The 21,326-nt window shown below is 40.8% G+C and overlaps 1 protein-coding gene across 1 annotated transcript in view; it reads left to right on the top strand.

The window, feature by feature from the left end:
• Positions 1–21,326, top strand: part of SDK1 (sidekick cell adhesion molecule 1) — a gene marked incomplete at its 5' end in the record, with an annotated part of 284,258 nt that overhangs the window by 159,527 nt on the left and 103,405 nt on the right. The window contains 5 exons of the mRNA XM_010138858.1: positions 827–963; positions 7,645–7,792; positions 8,660–8,800; positions 12,332–12,513; positions 20,550–20,665. Of these exons, the coding sequence (XP_010137160.1) occupies positions 827–963; positions 7,645–7,792; positions 8,660–8,800; positions 12,332–12,513; positions 20,550–20,665 (724 nt within the window). The remainder of the gene's footprint in view (positions 1–826; positions 964–7,644; positions 7,793–8,659; positions 8,801–12,331; positions 12,514–20,549; positions 20,666–21,326) is intronic.

The following is a 21,326-nucleotide window of genomic DNA, read 5'->3' as shown; positions in this document are numbered from 1 at the left end:
ACAGAGCAGCATTTAAGGGATGCAGCAGAATGTAGTTTTCTCGCTGCAGCTTTTCACCATGCAGCTTCCGACTTTGAGCCAATGAGGTTTTCCACAAATTGCCTTTATGAGGAGAAATTACACATTTTAATTGAGCTGCTGTTTTATTTTTGTTTTTTAATGTTTCATTTTGTATTTCCAAGGGGTTTCTGCAGGCATTTTCAGTACATTTTCTGGTTGGGTGCTTCCAAAAAAATCCTTATTATAGAAAGGAAAGATTCTACCCGTGGCAGGATAAGCCTGAATCCCCGAGTAAATCAAGCTGTTCTGTAGCCTAAGAATACATATGGTAATTTTGATTAGTAGCTCTATATGGATAGTGTCAATGTCTTCTGCTTCCTTGAGTATGAAAAATTCCATGTTAAATCATATCTCCCGTGTGTTTTACTGTTTATATGTATTACTGCTGTCACATTGCTAGGACATCAACATAAGAAGGGGAAAGAAGTGAGAGAGGAAATTTATTGACCAACTTGTCTCAGTCAAAAACAGTATGAAAATTGGCTTTTTTCCACATTTAGCAACATTTCCATTAGCTGTTCTAAGCATCAGCCTTGGGACTTTCAGCATAAATTACCTTTTTTTTTCCGAAGAGGATAAAATTGTGAAGAATTTGGAGATGTCTTTCATTTATTTAATTGTACGATAGCCGCTGGTAGTTTTATATCTGTCATCGTACGAGTCTGATGTCGTGTACCTTTAACTGCCTATAAGACTCTAGCTGAATGAAATGTAGATTGATTTTTTTCAGTGCTGTTTTTCTCTCTCTTTCTCTTCTCCTTAACAGCGAGCTGCCTCATTCCCCTCAGAATCTTCTGGCCACTCTAAATTCCTCATACAGCCGCAGCGTGATGCTCTCCTGGGTGCGCCCCTTTGATGGAAACAGCCCTGTTCTCTACTACATGGTGGAGCTCTCAGAGAACAGTGAGTAAAGTCAAATATGTTCGAGCCGTACGTTCTTTATGATTCCACCTTCTTTCAGACTCGCCTTTTAGCAGAGCTACCAACAAAACATTACTGTTGTTTGCTAAATGAGACTGTGCACCAAGCCCTGGGTTTTACGCTCAGTGATTCACATGTTGAAAGAGTTAAATAAGGAAAGAGGCCCAAGATGGTGGAACTGTTGTACAGGAAAGCCTTAGCTCCACCTCTAGCATTGCCATCCAGTCTTGAGGTGCAACAGCTCATTCCTTAGAGCTTCTATTCAACATCTGTAAAATAGCAATAATTATATTTTGCTTCTTCCCGTTGTTATCATTTGCTCTGGTTTCATAGGTAGCTTGATGCATTCAGAGCCCAAATTTCACCTGGAAAATGCAGACAGGGTGGTAATATAAGGAACTGATGGTCTGTGAGAGGAACAAACTTGGATGTCAATAGGAGCTACTATCTCATCTGTAAATGCGTTCATAGATTTTCTTCACTTTCCCTAGATTACCATTTTATACCCTTCTTTCAGGTAGGGGGTTGAGGATGCTTAACTGTAAGATATCCAGGTATCTTCATGGGTTACGCAGCTGGGCGTTGTGAATTGCCTCTTCTCAGTTCTGTCGTGCTGTACGTCTGGTCCTCTGTGGCTCTGTCTGCAAGGTTATTCAGGGACATTGCTAATGCCTCCTTAGGAGCTGATGGGAAGATGAGGTTATATGGAAATTGGTCACCTTGGCAATACTTTCTAATCTCTATCACCCTAGGAGCTGGAAATCCAAGCCTGACAATTGATTCTTGATGAAAAAATTAAGAGCATCACTTCTTCTGACATGTGGAAATTAGCCACCGCATAACTGAATGTGAAACAGTCTTGATTTGTGATTATCTAGAGGGTAGCATTTTGTTTTGCCACACAGAGAGCTTGGGATGAAACTTGAGCTTCAGATCACATACAACCTTTTGCTTTGCAGGCTGGAGTGTGTAACTTTTCACTGTGGAGGTCCCAGAACTGATGATCTTGACATCTGTTAAGCAAAGTGCAGTTGTCTAATCCTAGCAGAAATCCCAAGTCGTGCCCGGGACTGCTGTCCTTAAACTAGTTTTTTTTGAGCAAAGTCTCCTGCTCTTTTCATAACAAATGACTGACAAAGTTCGGTATCGTGCACTCACACCCCCTCTCTACCTTTTTATCACCACCTTCTCTTTCATTTTCACTCTTCTTCCTCTCCTATCGACTGCAGGCTGGTAACTGCCTTTTTGCTTTTCCTTACCTGTTCTTTCACCCAAGGATGTTACCCTTGTGTTTCATGTTTCCCAGCGGCTTTGACAATGACAAGCTAATAAAGTCCCAGTCTGGGAACAGGATGCAAAGGTACTAGAGCTGTATTTACACAGAGACAGCGCAGAGCTGGCAGAACATATGCACTTGGGTCCTACACTGGGCTGCATTGATTGGAAAGAGTCGCTAAAAGAAGCAGCAGCTCGCTTGGTGCCAGGAGGAGTTTGAAAGGTCTTCAGGTGCCTTTCTAGCAAGGATGCTTTGCAGCTATTCCAGAGCGGGAATGGCATAAATGTGCCATCGTTTTGAAAATGCTCTAATTCATTCACTGAAATTTGTAGAAGGCTCCCCCAAAATCATCGGTGGCTCTGCAGAAATCAGGCAGACAGTTCCTCAGAACTCCACGGGATCCTGTGAACCTCTGGTCACTCCATGATAGGCCTAATAATTTTGGCTGATGGCATTGCAATCTGCCAGTGAGAGAGTCTCACTGTCACAAATCAAAGGTATCTGTACTTCAGCAAGCTTCCAGCTGCAAAAACCAAGCATGGACTGGGTTTGCTGTGAGCTGAGCATCTTAACTCCCAGAACTATTCCAGATCTTGCTGTCCTTCCAGTTTTCATCTTTAGCTTTGTTTACTTTGCTTTTATGTACGATGTCTGAATGGTTACTCGCAGGAGAGCGAGGAATCTAAGCCCTTGAATATTCCGCGGTTGCTGGATTCTCTCATTTCATACATTAGCACTCAGCTTTACAGATGTCAACAGACTAGTAGAACAATGTCAGCAGTGGCTTTGGTTTGACTTCAATGTCTGCCTATTGTCACTGTCTTGGTTTGGTTTTTTTATTTTCTCATAGTGCTTATTTTTCAGAGTTATTTTGATCTCAGTAGTGTGTGGTTAATGACATACTCTCTACAGACCTCCTACTCTTTTTGGAAAACACGACCTGTCCTCTGTTCCCACCTGTCCTAAGTGATGGTTGTGAACGAAGCTGACATTTGATCTTGTGTAGGTACAGCTTTGCCTGAGACAACTGTGCAGAATCTCCCTTTGCTTTTCAAAGAGAATTTCCTTTCAGGTTTTCTGTGGGTCCTGTTTGTGCTGCAGAAAGAGCATGTGTCAAGGAGTCGGCTGTGCCCTCCATGAGCTCTCCTGGTTGTGTCGGTAGCTGTTGCCACTGTCAGCAGCAGTGCTATATGCTTAACGTCCTAATCCCCGTTTGTCTTCCATATGTGTAAAGTTTAGGGAGGGACATCAGAATTATGATTTATTTTCCAGTCAGCAAAGCTGCACAGGAGACTTTGTTCTTAGTTCTGTGGAGTTTAATACTTGGGGTTTGCTTTGCTGTTACAGGTGCCAAGATGTAGCCTAGTTTTGTTCAGTTTTTTCTTAGCTGCTTTGTTTTGAATAATTTCCTAATAGCTTTAGGATCCATTGTACGTTTTGAAGCACGTACCATAAATGAATACATAATAACAGTATCTGTTTCAGAGAAACAGCTAAAGAGGGTTCAAAATAATGAGTCTAAATTTCAGGGGACTAATTATGAGCTGCATTAGAGAGAGGCGTGTCACTCCACCTGGCATAGATTAGAACTCCTTTTCATTAATATCAATTCGGTAAAGAGATATAAAACCCGGATTTTAATTAGAGGAAAAAACAGTGGCAGATCATGCACATAAATTGCTGGAAATACGAATGACTGTAGTCACGTAATTTTTAAAATGAATGTATTTGGCACAATGCAATAATTTTCAAATTACAAGTATCCACAGTAGACTGTGTCTGTGGGTGACTTGAGACATATGGTCTTAAACATTTGGGGGCAAATTTATAATCTAATTTGAAAACCACAGTTCCAGGGAAACACAGTCATTAAGTATTCCTGCCCACACAGAGCCAGTAATGTGAACCTTCATTTGAAATAGGATTTTCAAATAAATAGTGCCATGCATTGCTGTCACTTGCACTAATATAATTTTTGGATGTTTCATGACCTGGTTAGCCCCTGCTGTGATACACCTAGGAATTGCAATGAAGTATCTTCATGAGCTAAAAGGGGATATCCTTATTTTATTCCAAAGAGGTTTTGATTTCAGGGATTAATCAAAAAATAATCTGAATAGTCTTTTAACTAAAGAAGTGAATTAATACTTAAAGAATTCTGCTGAGTACAGTTAAGATAAAAGCCTATTTTTTGCTTTATTATACTCTGGGATATCTGTGCTGTGTGATGTAAAGATATAACTCGGATTTATCACATTGTGTCAAGGAGGAGATAAGAAGAGCTCCTATGAAAAGCATCTCTACATGCTTAACAAAGCCTGTGAATTGTTACCTCAATTTGTTAGGAATATTCAAATGATAAAAAATGAACAGGTTGATAAATCTTTGCAAAAATCCAAGTAAAACTGTGTTGTTCATTATGACTGTGACTGGGATCTATATATGATAGCGCTGAGAGATACTTTTTCTCAGGCTGTTGGTAGACCTTGTTGAAGTCCCACCAAACAAAGGATGAACCATTGAATTTTTATTTGAACTTTTTGCAATATCGTTCTGTCATGAAGATGTGAAAGATTAATTCAGCAAACTCCAGCAGTACAGCAAATTTCAATACACCGTCTGTGCAAAAAACCCCCGGAGAAGGAAGGAGATGGAAATGTACTCCAAACCTGCAAAAATCAGCTTTCTGCAATAGATCTAACCTGTAATATCAAATTAGAAACGATTTTTGAGGACTCTGCAATTAATGCATGAATTGTAAGATGGGGAATACAAAGGGAATGTCTCTTGGTGGGTAACCAGTGTTATTAAACTATCGCAAATGCATCCACGGATTTGTGACAGAGCAAAAGTAACTTCCAAAACCTCCGAAATCACATCATAAGCTAGAGGGTAGGCTGTGAGCTTCTCCGCTTCCAATAAATTAACTTGGAGAGGCCATCAGAGTTAATTCAAAATACCCAATATCCTTAAGACAATCGGCAGCTAAACATGGAATTTTTTCAGACAGTAGCAATTACAGTGGGAGAGCAAGAAAGCAAAGCCCAGAGTACATTCTGGGCAGCTTAAGTTAAATGAAGGATTAGCAGAGTCTGCTCAATCTAACCGAGGCTTATTTAATACTTCGACCTGGCAAGTCTTTTGTCACCATGGAGCTTCTCCAGGCTTCCCGGGACAGGTGAGTGACAGCCATCTCTGGAGGAGAAGAGAGGCAATGGTGAAAATTTTATGGCACGTTTGTGATGTTGGAGTTGCTCTTCTCTGCGGTAAAATAAGCTTCTGAACAATTCTGGGGTTTGTTGTGTGTTTAAGGAGGGAGGAACAGCCTTTTGGAATGTTTTGTTTATTGATTATCAAAAAAAAAGACTCGACATTTAAATTTTAAAGATACTTTGCACACTCACTGTATCCACTGCTCCATGAGCGAGCAAATCATCCCCAAACCGCTTCCCTTTGCGAATCGGAGTGCCCAGGAGATGAATAGGCTTCGTTTATATTAGTTTTCAGTTTAATCTCGCTTCCTGCCAGATCTTTTATCTTCCACCAGGAGAGGAAAAGAATAAATAAAGCATTCTACAGATGCAGCATATAAACAGAGCAAAGCCCCAAGGTGCTGAGGAGATTAATAGGCCCCGTTGTTGAATCAAACTGCTCACTACATTGAGCTGCTTGGGTTAAGCATGCTCAGGTGGTGTTTACACTAGCAGTAAACAAATGAAATGCCCTAGGAAATGGACCACTACCCAAGTAGCTCACACAAGGGTATTTTACTCTCTTCTTGGTGTCTGCTCTTCCATTTTCCTCAGGAAGCTGCTTCAGGCAATGTACTGAGTCATCCGTACCTTAACTTTGGCTTACTTTGGTTTGTTTGGTTTGTTTGCGCTCTGGCTGTAATGAGGTGAACAGTTATTTGTGAAGTCTCAGGGGAAGTTTGATAAAATTCAGAAAGAACTAGGGTGCAAAAATCTCCTAACCAGTGCTTTTCTAGATAGCATAGGTGTGCCTCCTCTAAGGTCTTTCTAAAAGAAGTTCAATGTTCAGCTAAGATGAGTTGCCATCAAGATCTTGCAACCAAAGTGACCGCTGGTTGATCACCAACAACTGGTGAGGATGGAGCTTGCCTGTTGTGCAAATGTCCCTCTCCAGTGTTCCCAACATTCTGCCATGTCAGCTTGCCTGTTAAAAAAGACTGTTTTTGGAAAGCTGTTTCTGGAATAAACATATATTTTGAGTAACTTGAAGATGCAGCGTTTATAGCCCAACTGGCATCACACTGTAGAGGATTTGAACGTGCTAAGGAATCTGCCAGAAAAGCACTAAATTAGTGGTTTACATCTTGGTGTGAAGTTTAGCAGCCTTCCACATGTGGGACATCTCATCTTCATTTCCAGGCAGACGTCTAGGTGACCTGCCAGGAGCTGCAATGCACTTCTGATGAGCAACGTGCACAGATCTGTTGCCAAAATCCATAGCTAGCGCCTCAGTAATTTCCAGAAGTGTTAGTAATTTTGAGCAGGGAGCATGAAAACAGCTGGTATTATTTAAAAACTGAACAAATCTTTAAATTGGCTGTTTCCATTGCTGTACTGTTGTAACACAGACCAAATGTCACCTCTTCATGACTATTTCAGTCATGACTTTGGGGAGAATATGTGACACCAGGCTATGAAGAAAATAAGTCAGGATATTTAATTTTCACCATGTTTCATTTCTGCCCTCTTTGAAAACTTGAAAATGTAATTTGGGCATCAGAGGAGCTCATTATGTCAAGTATGTGAACTGACAATGAGGGGTTTATAGTGCTGCCAGGGCTGCTTATACCAGGAAATCTTCCTAGGAAATTATTAGACCAAATGCCATATACTATCTCTAGGAAAAAAAATTGCAGACGTGTAGAATCTGCAGCAGAAGCTTTCTCAGGTCTTAGAGCAAAGGGCTGATTTGGCAGAGAGAGTCACGCTTCTACACCTGCTTGCAAGCTGTGTAGGAAGATATTCCAAACCGACTGAATTTCATTACAGTCCTTCCACCAGAGCCACTCATGGGTGTGGTGGTGTAATGGCCTGCCAAACAGATGGGTTGTGAAATACACAGCCCATCTGTCTTTATCATGCTTGTTTCCTCTTTTATTAAAATGTTAATGAATATAGTTTTTATTTATTATGCCATGACATGTGCCGCATCACTTTCCAGTAGACAAATGTGCAATCTGCATAACCGTGTGGGCTGACAGGAAGGTTTCTGCTGCTGAAAAGAAACTTCTTCCCAAAGTTCCTCTGAGGAAAACAAGCACAAAGAGCTCTGAGCAGTCAGAGGCGTTTTCTCACTTCTGCAGGGCTTTTCACAAGCACTTCCATCTTTTTTTCACGTGTAAATTATTCCAACAGATTCTCCCTGGAAGGTTCACCTATCAAATCTTGACCCAAAGATGACCGGTGTCACTGTGAGTGGACTAACTCCAGCCCGAACCTACCAGTTTAGGGTGTGTGCGGTTAACCAGGTGGGAAAGGGCCAGTACAGCTCTGAGACCAGCAGGTAAAGTAAAAATAAGTATCTGTGTACGGAAGGTGCAATACCCTAGAATTACTGGAAGAAAAAAAACTGCTGATTGTTTGTGACCGAATAAAATGAAGTTATCTCCTGCACAGTAACTGGGGAGTGGAGCAGTTAGCATTACCCAGGCCTCCGGAGAGTGCTCTGCAGCGGTCAGTAATCAGTGATCATGGCAATTGGGTGATGCAGGATATCAGCACGCGATGGGAGAGGGGCCCTCGTACCTCCGGGGGTATCAGTTGAGCAGAATCTTGGAAATAGTTTTTTGCTCCGATGCTAAGCCACAGCAGTTAGCCTGGGAAGGGAGTACAGCATTCACCCAGTCACTGCAATGTCACTTCTGGAATTCACCCAGATGCGACATAGAAGGATGGCTTCATCACATTTGGTTTCAAATGCATCCCCCTTCTTCTGTGAACCAAAGCTTGCTGTGAGCTTGAATTGCAGAACAGCTGAACTCTAAATGGCTTTTTCAAAATGTGAGAGTTTGATATGAAAAATATTGAAAGAGCTGAAAGAAACAATTTGGAAGGAGTCATGGACACTGGACCTAAGCTCTAACTCATTCAGGCTTGTAATCCTTTTAAAGAGTTGTAGCAGCCTGGGTGATTCAGAGAATAAGGTTACCTCAGCTGTCTGTCTTGCTGCTTGCTTAACTGATTTCCTATTATGTTGATTTGTTGTAACTATTTCATGCATGTCTTCAGCAGTTTGATCAGTGTTATATTACTTTGTAGTCATCAGACTTTGATAAAAGAAGCTGGAATCGCGTGGAATGGATACACAATATAGAAATGTTATCTATCATTTATTTCAACACCCACTTCCATTGCATTCTTTTGTGCCTAGGTTGATGCTACCTGAGGAGCCTCCCAGTGCCCCACCAAAAAACATAGTGGCCAGTGGGCGCACCAATCAGTCTATCATGGTCCAGTGGCAACCTCCTCCCGAGAGCGAACATAATGGGCTTCTTCATGGGTACATCCTAAGGTAGGTAATTTCCTTGTCTGGAAATTCTGGAGATAGATCCACATGTGCATCAGGGAATTCAGAATGATGTGACTTAAGAGTGTATTAAAACCTATTTTTAATTCTGTTAAACGTATTAGTTATTGTTTAGAAATGCTGTGATTGACCTGACATGAGAAAACACTGCTGTTCAGGGGGCCACAAGGGTGCAGGCACTTAAATTCTAGCCTGAGAGTCAGTGAGCTGGGGTCTCTGTTAGCTACTCCGGATAAACTAGCTCTCTGTAGAGACTCTCAACATCCCAATACCTTTTTTCCATTTTCAAAGTGAAGTGAAGCACCAAGTACTGAAAGTGTTCACGTGGCACACTGGTACGGTGCAGCCCGTAGGTGTATATTTGCTTATTACAATCTCAGCTTCCTGCTAGAAAGGTTAATTAAATTTATCAAAGATACCACAGGGCTCCTGCTGTATGGAAGAGCAAGAATATAAACAATAAACTTCAGGTTTGTGTCAAGCAAAAAGTGAAGTGGGAATGTCAGGTCAGATGCTTCATGGCAGACCTTGATTTGGTTTTGAAAATCAGTCAGTTGAGTAAGTTTCAGTTTCAGCATCGCCTGTATTTATTAATGAGAAATGGAATCAGGCAGGTAAGTGGGAATCCTGAACACATCCAGTCTTTCTGCTTACACAGGCTTTATTGTGCTGGAAAGGCTGTTGCCACTGAGAGGCTTTGGAGAGCATTTCCCTTTTGTAATTTTTAGGGACTCAGTAATTCACTCCTACCCAACTCAGCCTGCTTGCTCTTTTGGCATCCTACATAACCACGCGGTGCTAGCAGCCAGCTGGGGCCGCATCTTTAGTAAGGGAGGCATTATCTCAGTTAGAGTTCTTGTGGGAAACGCCCAAGCGTTGCACCACCACTAACACATTTCCAGGTGATGGTTACAGCCTATTATAGGCAGGCTGCTGATATTTTTAATGTGGTGTCCTCCAGATCTACTGAAAGATAACTAAATGCTACACTTTAAATGCCGACATCCTGTTCATGCTGTGTTCCTACTTTTACTGGCATAGATGGAAACGGTTTTGTGATGTTAAGAGTGTTGGTGAGCTCCCAAAATAGTGCTGGAAAGTTCCTTCTCTCTGCAGGCAGGGTTGAAGTCTGTTAATCTCCCTGTCACCTGCGCAGAGCCTATTACAGTGGGGAGACACTTGTGCAAGCGCCTGTGGTGTTAAGAGCTGGACTCAGTTTGAGAGCTGTGTCAGTCAGCAGTGGCAGGTGGGAAAAGGTGCTTAAACTCCTGTCTATAACTGCAGCCTTGTTGTGACACTTGGGTACTTTCTTGCATGGGGTACAAGTGTGGCTTGTACAGTTCTTTCCTTCAAATGGGTCTACTTGATGATAGGGTTAATTCCTTAGCTAGTCCCAACGAGTCTTACCCGATCTCAGCAATACGTCCTTTGAGAAAGCAATTCCATAGCCTCCCACTTCTGGCAATCTCTTTGGCTTTCCCCATATAGTGTTTTCAATAATGTTTAAGTGTTTTCTACTACATCTATCAGCATAATTGATCCTGGTCCTTGCTGTAACATCTCTTTCTATTTTAATAGAGAGCGATCACGTTCATTATGCTCAATCTGTGAGCATTTTTGATGTCTGTATGTTTTGTCTTGACTACAGAGCAGAGAACCCATTTATTTGACAGGAATTTAAGATTATCATATAAACGCACAACTGCCCCGGGTAATAAACCAGACTGTTCTTCCAAGTCAAATTGTGTCGTCACCACGATGATGACATGATCAGCGTGCTGAAGAAAAGTCTTTCTGCACTGATTTCTGTAGAGTTAGGGTGTAACAAAATGAGAACCACCGTGCACCCCAGAGCACCAGTGCTCAAGACGTGCAAGATACTAAACTGATGGAACACCTGATCTTTAAAAGTGAAGGTGCACCGCGCCAGTCATGTGGAGTATACATCAAAGTCCGTGGTGAGAAAAATCATGAAGACATGACATTTCTGAACTGGCCTCCTTCCTCTGCCCTTTTCCTCGCTGGCGGTGCTGCGGTCAGAGGATGGCCATGCAAACAGCGCAATAGATTAAATCACAGGGGTGCTCTACGCCTTGTCTGCTAGGTGTGAGACAAAACCTTGCTGCACAAAGAATTGGCTGTGCCAGTAAGCGTACACTCTTCTCAGGAGACGAAAGAAAAGGGTAGATACTGCATAAAGCAGAAAAAGATCAAGACAGTCAATAAACTCGGCTGAGGGCTGATACTTCTTTACTTCCATTTGTGTTTCATAAACGGGATCATGCCAGCGTAGCATTACAAATATTAAGCGTGCCAAACGGTGGTCAGGCAAGCAGCTCCGCAGCAGAAAAGAGAGGCATTGTCAGTGATTAAGAACTGATCTCCTTATGAGAAGACTTCAGAACAAAATCTCTGACTGAAATACGGGAAGTTGTCTGGTTGTAGAAATCGCACCTGTTTAACTTAGATGAATTTCTAATCAGCCTGTAAAATGTCAATGAAACTGTTCTGTGTCAATAACCTTTTGGTGATTACTGTGAAGCAAAAGATGAGTAGGAGTTCATAAAAGCTGTGAGGTGAATAAAAATACAAATGTTTCTGTATTTGTCTTTTTTATGGAATAGTAATGCCTCGTGCTCCTTACTTGGCCTCTGTTTTTCTGTGAATTAGCATATTGCGAGCATCCACTGTACCGTTTTCCTAAAGGAAGGAAAACAAACCCAGTATTACTCACACTGACAGATTTGCAAGGTTTGTTTGTTTTCTATAATTTAGTGTTCTTCATAGTTTCTTGGCCTAAAGAGAGACATCAAAGGGGCTCTGTTTTCTGCAATACAGTTTTTACACGGGAAAATATATTCAGTGTTTCAGCTTCCCATGTCTCAGCAGAAAGTTTGCTGGGATGTTTACCACTCACCCGTGTTTGGTCCAGCCCTTCTCCTGGAACTCCAGTCTTTAACCCATCCTTCAGTCTCAATTATATTCCAGCTTTATTTTCATCATTCTGTGAAGTAAATCCTGGGGGGAGCCAGCGATGAGACTCGGTGCCTGAGACTTTAGAAGTTCAGAGCCCTCTGAGCTCTTCCCTTTCACATTTCAGAGGAGAAGGAAAAAAAAACCCCACACCATTTCTCAAGCTGATTTACAGCAGCACCCTGATAAAAATCACATCTGGGCTATTTTTTTCTACTAAATCACAGCTTTTACTAGACAGGCCGCATTTAAAAAGCTGTAATTTTTCGGCAACCGTAAAACAGGATAAAATACCCGTTTTGTTTAGCCCTGAGCATGTAATCTCAGTTAGATCAGATTAGAAATACTATAGCAGTCAAACATGATACGGTCTTATCAGGAGTTAGTCTGCTCCTTCTGATTATTTTTCGTTATTCTTCGTATAATTCTGTACAAAAGTTTGCGTCTCGCCTCTTTTACAAAGGAAGCTATTTTGCTAGTCATGATATTTGCCATAATTGATACCATCTAATTAACTAGCAAATTTTCCTTCCCATATGGTAGGTATCGCCTGGCTGGCCTCCCTGGAGAATACCAGTATAAGAACATCACCAGTGCAGAAGTTAACTACTGCTTAGTGAAAGACCTGATCATTTGGACCCAGTATGAAATCCAGGTGGCATCTTACAACGGAGCCGGGCTGGGAGTGTTCAGCAGACCCGTGACCGAGTACACTTTACAAGGAGGTGAGCAAATCGGACCAAGATATCCTCTATAGTTACAGTTTGCAGCCCCTGACGACTTGTACAGTGAATGGTAATTTCAGTCAAATGGGATAGGCAGCTTGGGGTAGGAAACACCTTCAAATTTCAAATGCCTTAAGTAGAGACAAGACTCCACTACTCTGTGTTGTAGAAAAAGCTGTGCGTGAACTCAGACATTATCTGTTTTTGTTGACCCTCATGATGGCATGTTACCACGCTTGCAGGTCAGAGTCAGCTGCAGCGTCAGTAATAAATAGAAATGCTGAAGAGAGCTGGGGTCCCGCAGAATGGATTTATAGGACGCGTGACAGGCAGGGGCTGAGGTTACTCTGCCAGGAGAGCCAGAGAGCATATGGCAGGGAATTGGGTTTATCGTGCTTAAGATATACAATTTGCTGCATACAGAATTTAGGAGACCAGCTGCATGAGTTCTGATAATCCCAGAATACCTTGTTTTAGAAATATGGAATAGACTGTAAGGAAGCTGTAGGGAGAGAAATACAGCCTGTGGAGAACGAGTGGTTTGTAGTATTTCAGGAATGGTGCAGCCATTTGCAAAGAGGATGATAAAATGATCTTTAAAGCCCTGATTTTTATGCTATGGCTCCTCCACACCTTTCTGGTAAGGGCTTTAAGAAAAAAATAAATTACGTCAACAAAAGGATATGTAATTACTTCTTACAGCCAGCACAAGGCATGTTTACACCTCCAGATTGGTATAAAAATCTGCAGGATAATGAAGTACCAGGCCCTTATAGCTCTCATTTATGCCCATAATTGCAGGGTTGTGCTGGATTCTGAGCACTGGACAGTACATGGTCTCTACTTTATTGGTCATAAACCAATTAAACTGTTTTAAAAACTTGCAGATTTACAGTACATCACTTAATTTACAATCAGTGAAGAATGTGTAGTTGTTGGTTAATTGTTACTAGGAGTATATTGTACCGTAATTAGACACAGTTCGGGGTGTAGAGAGATCTTTAAGGAAAAATTATTCATATGCAACACTAATTAACGACAACAATTAAAGGAGGAAGCTATCTGTATTTTGTCTTAGGGCATGTAAAGTCTTGCAGTTTATGGGAGTCTAGACACACTGAGCTTCTTTCTAGAAGTATTTATCACAGACTTTGAAATGTTTTTCTTAAAGACTTCTCCTTGAAGGCAGGATTAATGTTTTGTATCCCACTAAAGACCTGATCTCTGCCGAGAATTGGTTTGCAAACAGAATTTGAATCTCTTTTGTGAATATGCTTGTAATTCATTACTTTGTTTATTTGCACACTTAAAGCTATCATAGCACCTTACCCTTCCATCTATTAAGACTCAGGTTTGGACTTCACACTCTTTTTCTTAAGCCTGGCAATTGACTCTAATTTCCCTTGATATTATGTGCTGTTATTATCATCCTTTATTGATTGGCTGTCTGTTGTCATGCAGAAGGATATAAATCCTCTGTTGTAAATTAAGTGTAGTCAGTCCTGCATTCATATTAATCAGCAAGAATGTTTAGACTGCAACGGCCTATTTGTCTTTATGTAGTTCCTAAATGCGTAGTGGTGGGTAGACGTAGAAGAAAAACTGGATATTTCTTATTTATCTTTTATCAGTATTTAATAATGGCAGTAAATAACTACTTCATGGATGCTGCCATCTCCTAATGAAAGCCTTGCTGGGTTTCTCTGCAAATCACCAAAGGCACACAGTCTGCTCTAAAAAGAGTCTGAAGCCTTTTTACATTCAGAGTTGAAAAGGGAGGCTGGTTAGTATCAGTTTCATTTGAAACTGGCTTAATATCAAGTCTGTAATGTGCTACTGTCTGAAACTCTGCTTTTATCTTTCCTTTAGCTGGGAAATGACAGGAAAAGCCAGTGGCTGTTTCTTGCTCCGGAATGTCCTTCCTAAACCAAACCAGCAGGAGTAAGAAAAAGCCATGTGTAAAACTGACTTGTAAATCATATTCTGATTTTAATATGAGTGGAATAAATGTCAGACACACAATCTCATCCATCCCCCTCTCCTAGTACCACCACCACTGCCTCAATTCTGACATGCATTAAATGATGTGAGCTATGCTGGCAAGAACCTGTCTGTCTGCAGATGAAAAATACCTGGAACACCTCATATTAATCAAGTCAAAGCCTGGCAGGAAATGAGCACTGGGAGCAGATCAACCCATTGGCAGGAGCGGATCAGCACATTGGCATCTTTGTCATAGGGAATATCGACTGGCCATGTATGCTGTGGATTTGTACCAGAACCGAGTCTATTAATCCCTTATTAGTCCTCTGGCATTGCTTTAGCAACTGATAACTAATCAGCTACTCAAAGCTCTTTGAAATTCAATCACCAACTTCTAGAATGTAGCCAAACTCACAAGATGCTGAAAGATCTAAACTTGTAGAGGAACGGGCACTTAATGTCAGTTAGATAAAATGTCAGAGAGACTTACTGGCAAAGCACTCAACATCCTAGCAGTAGGGTCAGACGGTTTGACTGTCTCTAAATCTTGAAAGTCTTTTCAGAGTGATATTCAGCCTAATCCTTTGATGCTCTGTATATATAGGTCTTTCTTCATCAGAGGTTCCTTACTTTGATGTTACCTTTCACAGGGATTTCTGCATAGGGCAATTTTTACTTATTTAAACAGTGACCAGCAGGACTTTTTGTTGCCATATGAAAAAGTGAAGCTTCCCAATACCTTTTCATATAAGAATAGCTTTGTGAGATGTGTAAACGTCTTTCTGGATGGTGGTGATTTTGTCTCTCCTGTGTACTATTGGTTGTGTTTACCTTTTCCTTCAGGTTGATTTGAGAAAAGAGAAGTTTTCATCCTTTCCTTTGGGTCTGTCCCTTTTATCTCACCAGCAGGCATACTTCTGAACTTCTCTCTCTTTGAAAAACTCCCACCACTCCTTAGGTTTAAGCAAGGTTTATAAGCAGGAATACTTCTGAACTTCTCTCTCTTTGAAAAACTCCCACCACTCCTTAGGTTTAAGCAAGGTTTATAGGTGGATATACAGTTTTCATTAAGCTCTTTGCATTGACTTCTGTTTCTACTTTAAGTGCTATCTTTCTTTTGATTCATAGCCCTAAAGCCAGTCTCATGTCCTCAAGTTCATAGGTTTCATCATGTAGCTCAATATTGTTTTGTTTTCCTTTCTGTGCTGTGCATGGACACTTTGAAAAGCCATGAAAGGCTGAGGAAAAGGCCCTTTCTGAATAAGAGTGGGAGAGCCACCAGACTAGTGAGTCTTGATAGTGTGGAGAGAAGGATAAAAGTAAGACGAGTCTGTTCAGCCAGGTCCAAAGTAATTTCTTCCTCAGGCAGCAGGAGGTGAATCACGAGGACAAGGAGAAACCTGTAAGACTGGGACAGAAGAGCTAGAGAAAATCTAGCTATCTAAAAGCTTCCTGCTTTATATAGGATATAATCTTGAAAATGGGATCTCTGAATAAGGACTGTCCTCTGCAACCAGTCAGTTTTATCTTGGTGAAAAGAGATTTCCCTTAATTTTCCCTCAGGCTTTTTTTGGCAAAATCATCTTAAAGATCCTCATTCACTTCTTTTGGGGAACCTACCAAAAGCCTTGGAACATCCATGGCCATTTTGGGCCCAGCCGCTCCTGTGCGGAAGCAGGTTGGCATTGGAGTGGCTGGGTTTTGTGTCTCTGTTTTATCACAGTTAGGTGTCATTTGCTATCTACTGCTTTTGGGGTTTTGTTTATTTTTTTTTTTAATGAGTTCACGAAGGTGCTGAAGTTAGCAGCTGTCTCGCTGAGACCCCTGGCCCCCAGCTCTAAATAAAGGAGTGAAACCTTGTCCTTGTGAGAGTCACGCAAGAAAGGAAAAAGGCATTTGCCAGCTGCAAGGAACAAAATGCATCAGTTAGTGCCAAATCTCACACTACCGAGTTTCAAGTATCAGTACACGTAGAACTGCAGAAGGCACTTTTTTTGTGCACCTGCTGCAGTTCGTAGCAAAGCAGAGGATGTCAGCTGGGAACGGAGGGGAATAGGCTTCGGAGGAGGAACCCGTGCTTCTGTGGCACACCCTCCCCACCGCTCCCACCCCGCGCTGGGAGTTTAGCACCTCAAGGCAGTGCATTAAAGGAACAACCAGATCCTCACATACAGGAAAAACCTGCAGTTCCTTGAGCCTGCCTTGTTGAGACATGGAAGCTGCCACCTCAAAGGTCAGGAGCTCTGGAGGAGCAGGGGACTTTTCTCCAAGCCTCAGCTGAAGATCTGTATTTAAGACCAGTAGTCTGGCTGTCAGAATCTCTGCGCAGTTTACATGCTGTTTGCACATAGCTAGAGACAGAGTAATTACATGTACACATGCTTAACCTTAATGGCTTCTCTTCTCTCAATTATCTCGGCAGCAAAACCCTTTTAATGGCTTTTATCTAGAGTGCTTCCATGACCTTTTCTACTTAGAATGCTGTACATTAACTCGCAGTCCCGGGGGCTGAGCTCTTAACAGATTTCCAACCATGTGAACTTTATTGGGAAGAAAGTAACAGTTGGTTTTGTCTGACCAGTATGAACTGCAGTTCCGAGATGACTCCCAGATGGGTCTCTGCTGTGAGACGGGTTAGGAATACTTGATGGAGTACAGGTTTAAAACAGAGCGGGTAAATACTTGGGGGTTACTCTTGGGACACCTACTTGACAGTGGTAGCTTCTGTGTACCACTGGCAACAAGAAACTCGTAAGAGGAGAGATGGATACCTACCACTACATTAGAAAGTCCTTTAGGTGGACAGTCACAGTTTCAGTAAGTTACTAACCTCGACCTTGGAAAAGTATTTGAGTTTTGAAGTGACCAAAGGTCAACTCTGATTTAGCTTCTGCCAGACTCCTTTTCTTTCTTAAGTGCAAAACTGTTCAGGTACCCAAGGAAGTTTTTAATATCAGGACATAAAAGGAGAACTTTATAGTGGCACCTGGAAGTAAATTTTATATTATAATGCCAATATTTTGCTGATTAAAAATATAAAAAATGTATTGTGTTATATGCAGTATAATTAAGCTTATGCATATCAGATGGACTGTGTTCTTTCCATCTTTTAAATGCATTCATTGAGATGCAGATGTTGATTTTTCAATAAAGATGTCCAAAGAAGAATTGTAATATGAATTGTGATATCCAAGATTCTGAAGGGTTTATGTTTTCTGTTTTCTGTTCACAATTCTTACTATTTTTTGTTCTTGTAACAGGTACTTTTTGTGCTATGATGGTTTATTCTTGTTCCAGGAAATTATCTCCTGATGAAATAAAAATATTTCCCCCTTTAAAAGAAATAAGTGTAGTAAACCTATTCTCCAGTGCTTGTCTGAGCTTTTTTGAGGATTTCAAGAACTGCAAATGGCAAGTTGGAGCTTGCTGAGGCAGATTTTTGTCCTTTCTTAAAAATCTGTAATGTTTTGAATTACATCTAAAAGACTTATCAGACCCTTAGAATAAAATCCTCACGATATTGAAATCACTGGAAATTTGCTATTCATTGTATGTCATCCATGGGATCCTCTCCTACAGAAAATGATGCCCACAGAAATGCAGCAGCAATGGGCATGCTAATCTGTGTTTCAGGAAAAACATCCAGGCAGTGGGGGTGTCCTGTGGAGAGTGATTTTACTGTTAACTCTCAGGTCCCCTGTATGCTCTCGAAAAACCAGACTTTTCCTACCACTGCTGAAGTTCTCTGCATTGCTTCAAGTGTGGCTGTCGCTGGGCAGCATATGGGTTAGGGATAGATTTTTTTTGTACAGCAATTGTGTTACAAAATCAACCTAGAGCATATAAATAGAGTTGTAATATAGCAGGACAACGGGAGGAAGAGGAATGAGTGGAAAGGATGATGCTCAGCTGATTTATCCTTCCTGATGGAAAAGATTAATCTATCAATGATATCCAGGTGACTTCCTGGTAACTAACTTGAAGGCTTCTAATACAGTTTTCTTCTGCAGTAACAAATCTCTGGCAGTTACCATATCTGAATATGCATATTCATATAAGAATTTTGATTTTTAAAAAAGCTTATTTGTGTTAACAGTTATATGAAGTATTGCACACAAAAACCAATCGAGTTACCTCTTGTGGCTATCAAAATAAACAGTTTAATCAAAGACCATGAATAAAAAAAAATGTTTAATAGGGGCCTGTAGCCAAAGCAGCCCATTATGACTGTAGAGTGACTTAATTACACATGACTGTATATCAGGATGATTTGGTGAATCTCTTAACTACAAAAACTTTATGATGTCATTAAGATAATATTAGAACCTTCCAAAAGCATACAGGGAATGATATACGGCAGGAAGTAGCACCCAGATGCTAATGAAAATTTAGAGTAGTACCAGATAAATTCCGGGTTTAGACTCAATAATTATGCATAGTTCATAAATTGTGACATTAGGTTTTAAATTAGGACAAGAACGTTCTGAATAATACGCAATTTCTGAGGTTAAAAAATGCATAAAGCTGAATTTTGAAGCCATGGTGTAGTCATCAGGGAGTTTTAGTGAGATGGGGCATGAAAGTGGAAGATCTTGTTGTTTCAAACCTGACTTCTCTGAGGTTTTCTCCATTTCTTCTGTGTTGATATTTCTGGGTTGTGGACGTCTTTGATAAGTGCGCGCTGTCCTGGCTCCATTCGCTGCAGTCTTGCTGTAGCTTGTACACCAGTTGAGAATGATGCCCCTTTATGACGCTTTCAAACAAATATGGCTTTTGGTGGCAAAGGGGGCGTTTTTACAGTTTTGAACTTAATGTCTTGATTTCTTCGTCATACAAAGACTCATCTTCCAAAAGTACTTTGAAGCTTTAAAAATCTGTGACCTGTTTTTGAAAAGGATGGAGCAAACCACCATTTCTCGGGGGGAGTTGTGGATACTGTTTAGAAGTGTAGGTAGGTCGTTGGGCTTTGGTAATTTTCCCTTGAAAGCAGAGGGAACAAAGCTTTCCAGGCTTCCAAATCACTTGTGGATAGTTCTTCTTCCGTAGAACACAAATGCACATGGCTGTCAAGAGTAATACTTTTTTTAAGCTTTTTTAATCTTATTTTCTTGAATTCAAAGAGTCCTGGTCCATTTTTATACTCAAATACCAGTTTTCTTCTTAAACTTACTATAAGCTTGGTAATTTCAGACAAATAGACCTGTCTATTAATATTCTTTCCACCGAGAACTATATAAATTACATTCTAAAGCAATAAGCTGAAGAAATTGCCAGGAAGGTATTTAAAGAGAAATTATATTAAACAGCAAAATATTTAGGTGTTATTTTTTGTGGTTTGAAGGCAGTGTGCCCTTATGTTCTATGCTTTCTTTTGAATTGAGAAAACATCTGTCTAATTAAATACTTGGCATAAAATGTTTATGCAACTTTTAGTAGATTAGAGGATGTATTGGCTCAGAATATATATAATCAATTCAATATACAAGAATGAATATCATATCAAGATAAAATGGGAACATCTCCAATTCCCAAGAAAAATCTTTATTGCGTGTGATATGACTGGTCCTAATTCTTTAAGCAGCAGTAAATAATAAACAGATGCTGTTGCCAGATTATAATTCACAATTACAACTTTAATTGTGTCGACTGTGTGTTTGCTTGCCTGATCTGGGGAACTGTGCAGTATTAAAAGACTCAAGAAATTTCTTTCTGAAACTGCTCATTGTCTGTGCAGCCATGGATAATTGAAAGAGATGTGTTCACCTATCATTACCTAGCTTCTATCTCGAATCTTTAAGAGAAACTCATGTGTGGAATACTAAGGTGCAGACATTATTTCATCCCCTTCTCTTGAAAGAGTCTCCAATACAGAATGAGGAATTAACCCAGTTACCCCTTTTTCCAAGTCACTGCTAGTTACTGTTTCACAAGTGCATCCTTCTCTCAAGACTGTTATTACTTTGTGACTTGACTGTGTTCATCTTTCTCTTTTGTCCCTTCATCCCTCCTGCGCTCTGTTTCGTCTTGTTTCCCTCTCCGCTGCCTGGGAGCAGTGCCTACAGCTCCACCGCAGAATGTGCAAGTCGAAGCCGTGAACTCCACAACCATTCAGTTCCTCTGGAACCCTCCACCCCAACAGTTCATCAATGGTATTAACCAAGGATACAAGGTAAGTAGAAACCAGAATTTTGTGACTTCAAGTAACATTTGCCTTGACAGTCCTCATCTATAACAATTAGCAGTTGAATGCAATAACCTCTGCATCTCCAAAAGAGTCTGTATTTTCAGGGGTATCTTGTGTGAGTAAAATGCGAAGTGAGCAGTTGTTGCTCCTAACAATTATAACAGTTTATGTAAGTTCTGAAAAGGGAGCATGTCACAGCCTTGAAGTCCTAATACCTTTGTCGTTTACCTGGAGAGTTTCCAAAGCCAAAAAGCAATGTCAAAGAGTTTGGAAAGTCAGCACAGGAGACATGTGGTGCCACTGAAAATCAATCCTGAGATTTCTATTTAATGCAAAAACCTCCTTCACTTCATTAGGAACCAAAACATCACGCTGAATAGTTGTCTTAACTTTCCCACTGTGATGATTTAAGAGATATAAGTATGTAAAATGCATTAATCATCCTTGATGACACGGACTTAGCATGGTAAGTCCCTGTTGATGGGCAACTGGCAGTATCTATTACAGTACGCAGGGTAGAGAGTGCTTTACATCGCACTTGTTGGTACTTTGACCAGTGGAGTGTTTGCGAAGAAGGTAGCTGGAGTGGTTTATTCCTGTCTCTCAGGAAGGACTGCTTAATAGAAACTCCTTCAATGGTTCAGCA

The sequence above is a fragment of the Buceros rhinoceros genome, unplaced genomic scaffold (assembly GCF_000710305.1).
Source record: "Buceros rhinoceros silvestris isolate BGI_N320 unplaced genomic scaffold, ASM71030v1 scaffold4876, whole genome shotgun sequence".
NCBI lineage: Eukaryota > Metazoa > Chordata > Aves > Bucerotiformes > Bucerotidae > Buceros > Buceros rhinoceros.
The sequence above is the reverse complement of the archived record's forward strand: the minus strand, read 5'-3'. Positions and strand labels throughout refer to the sequence as shown.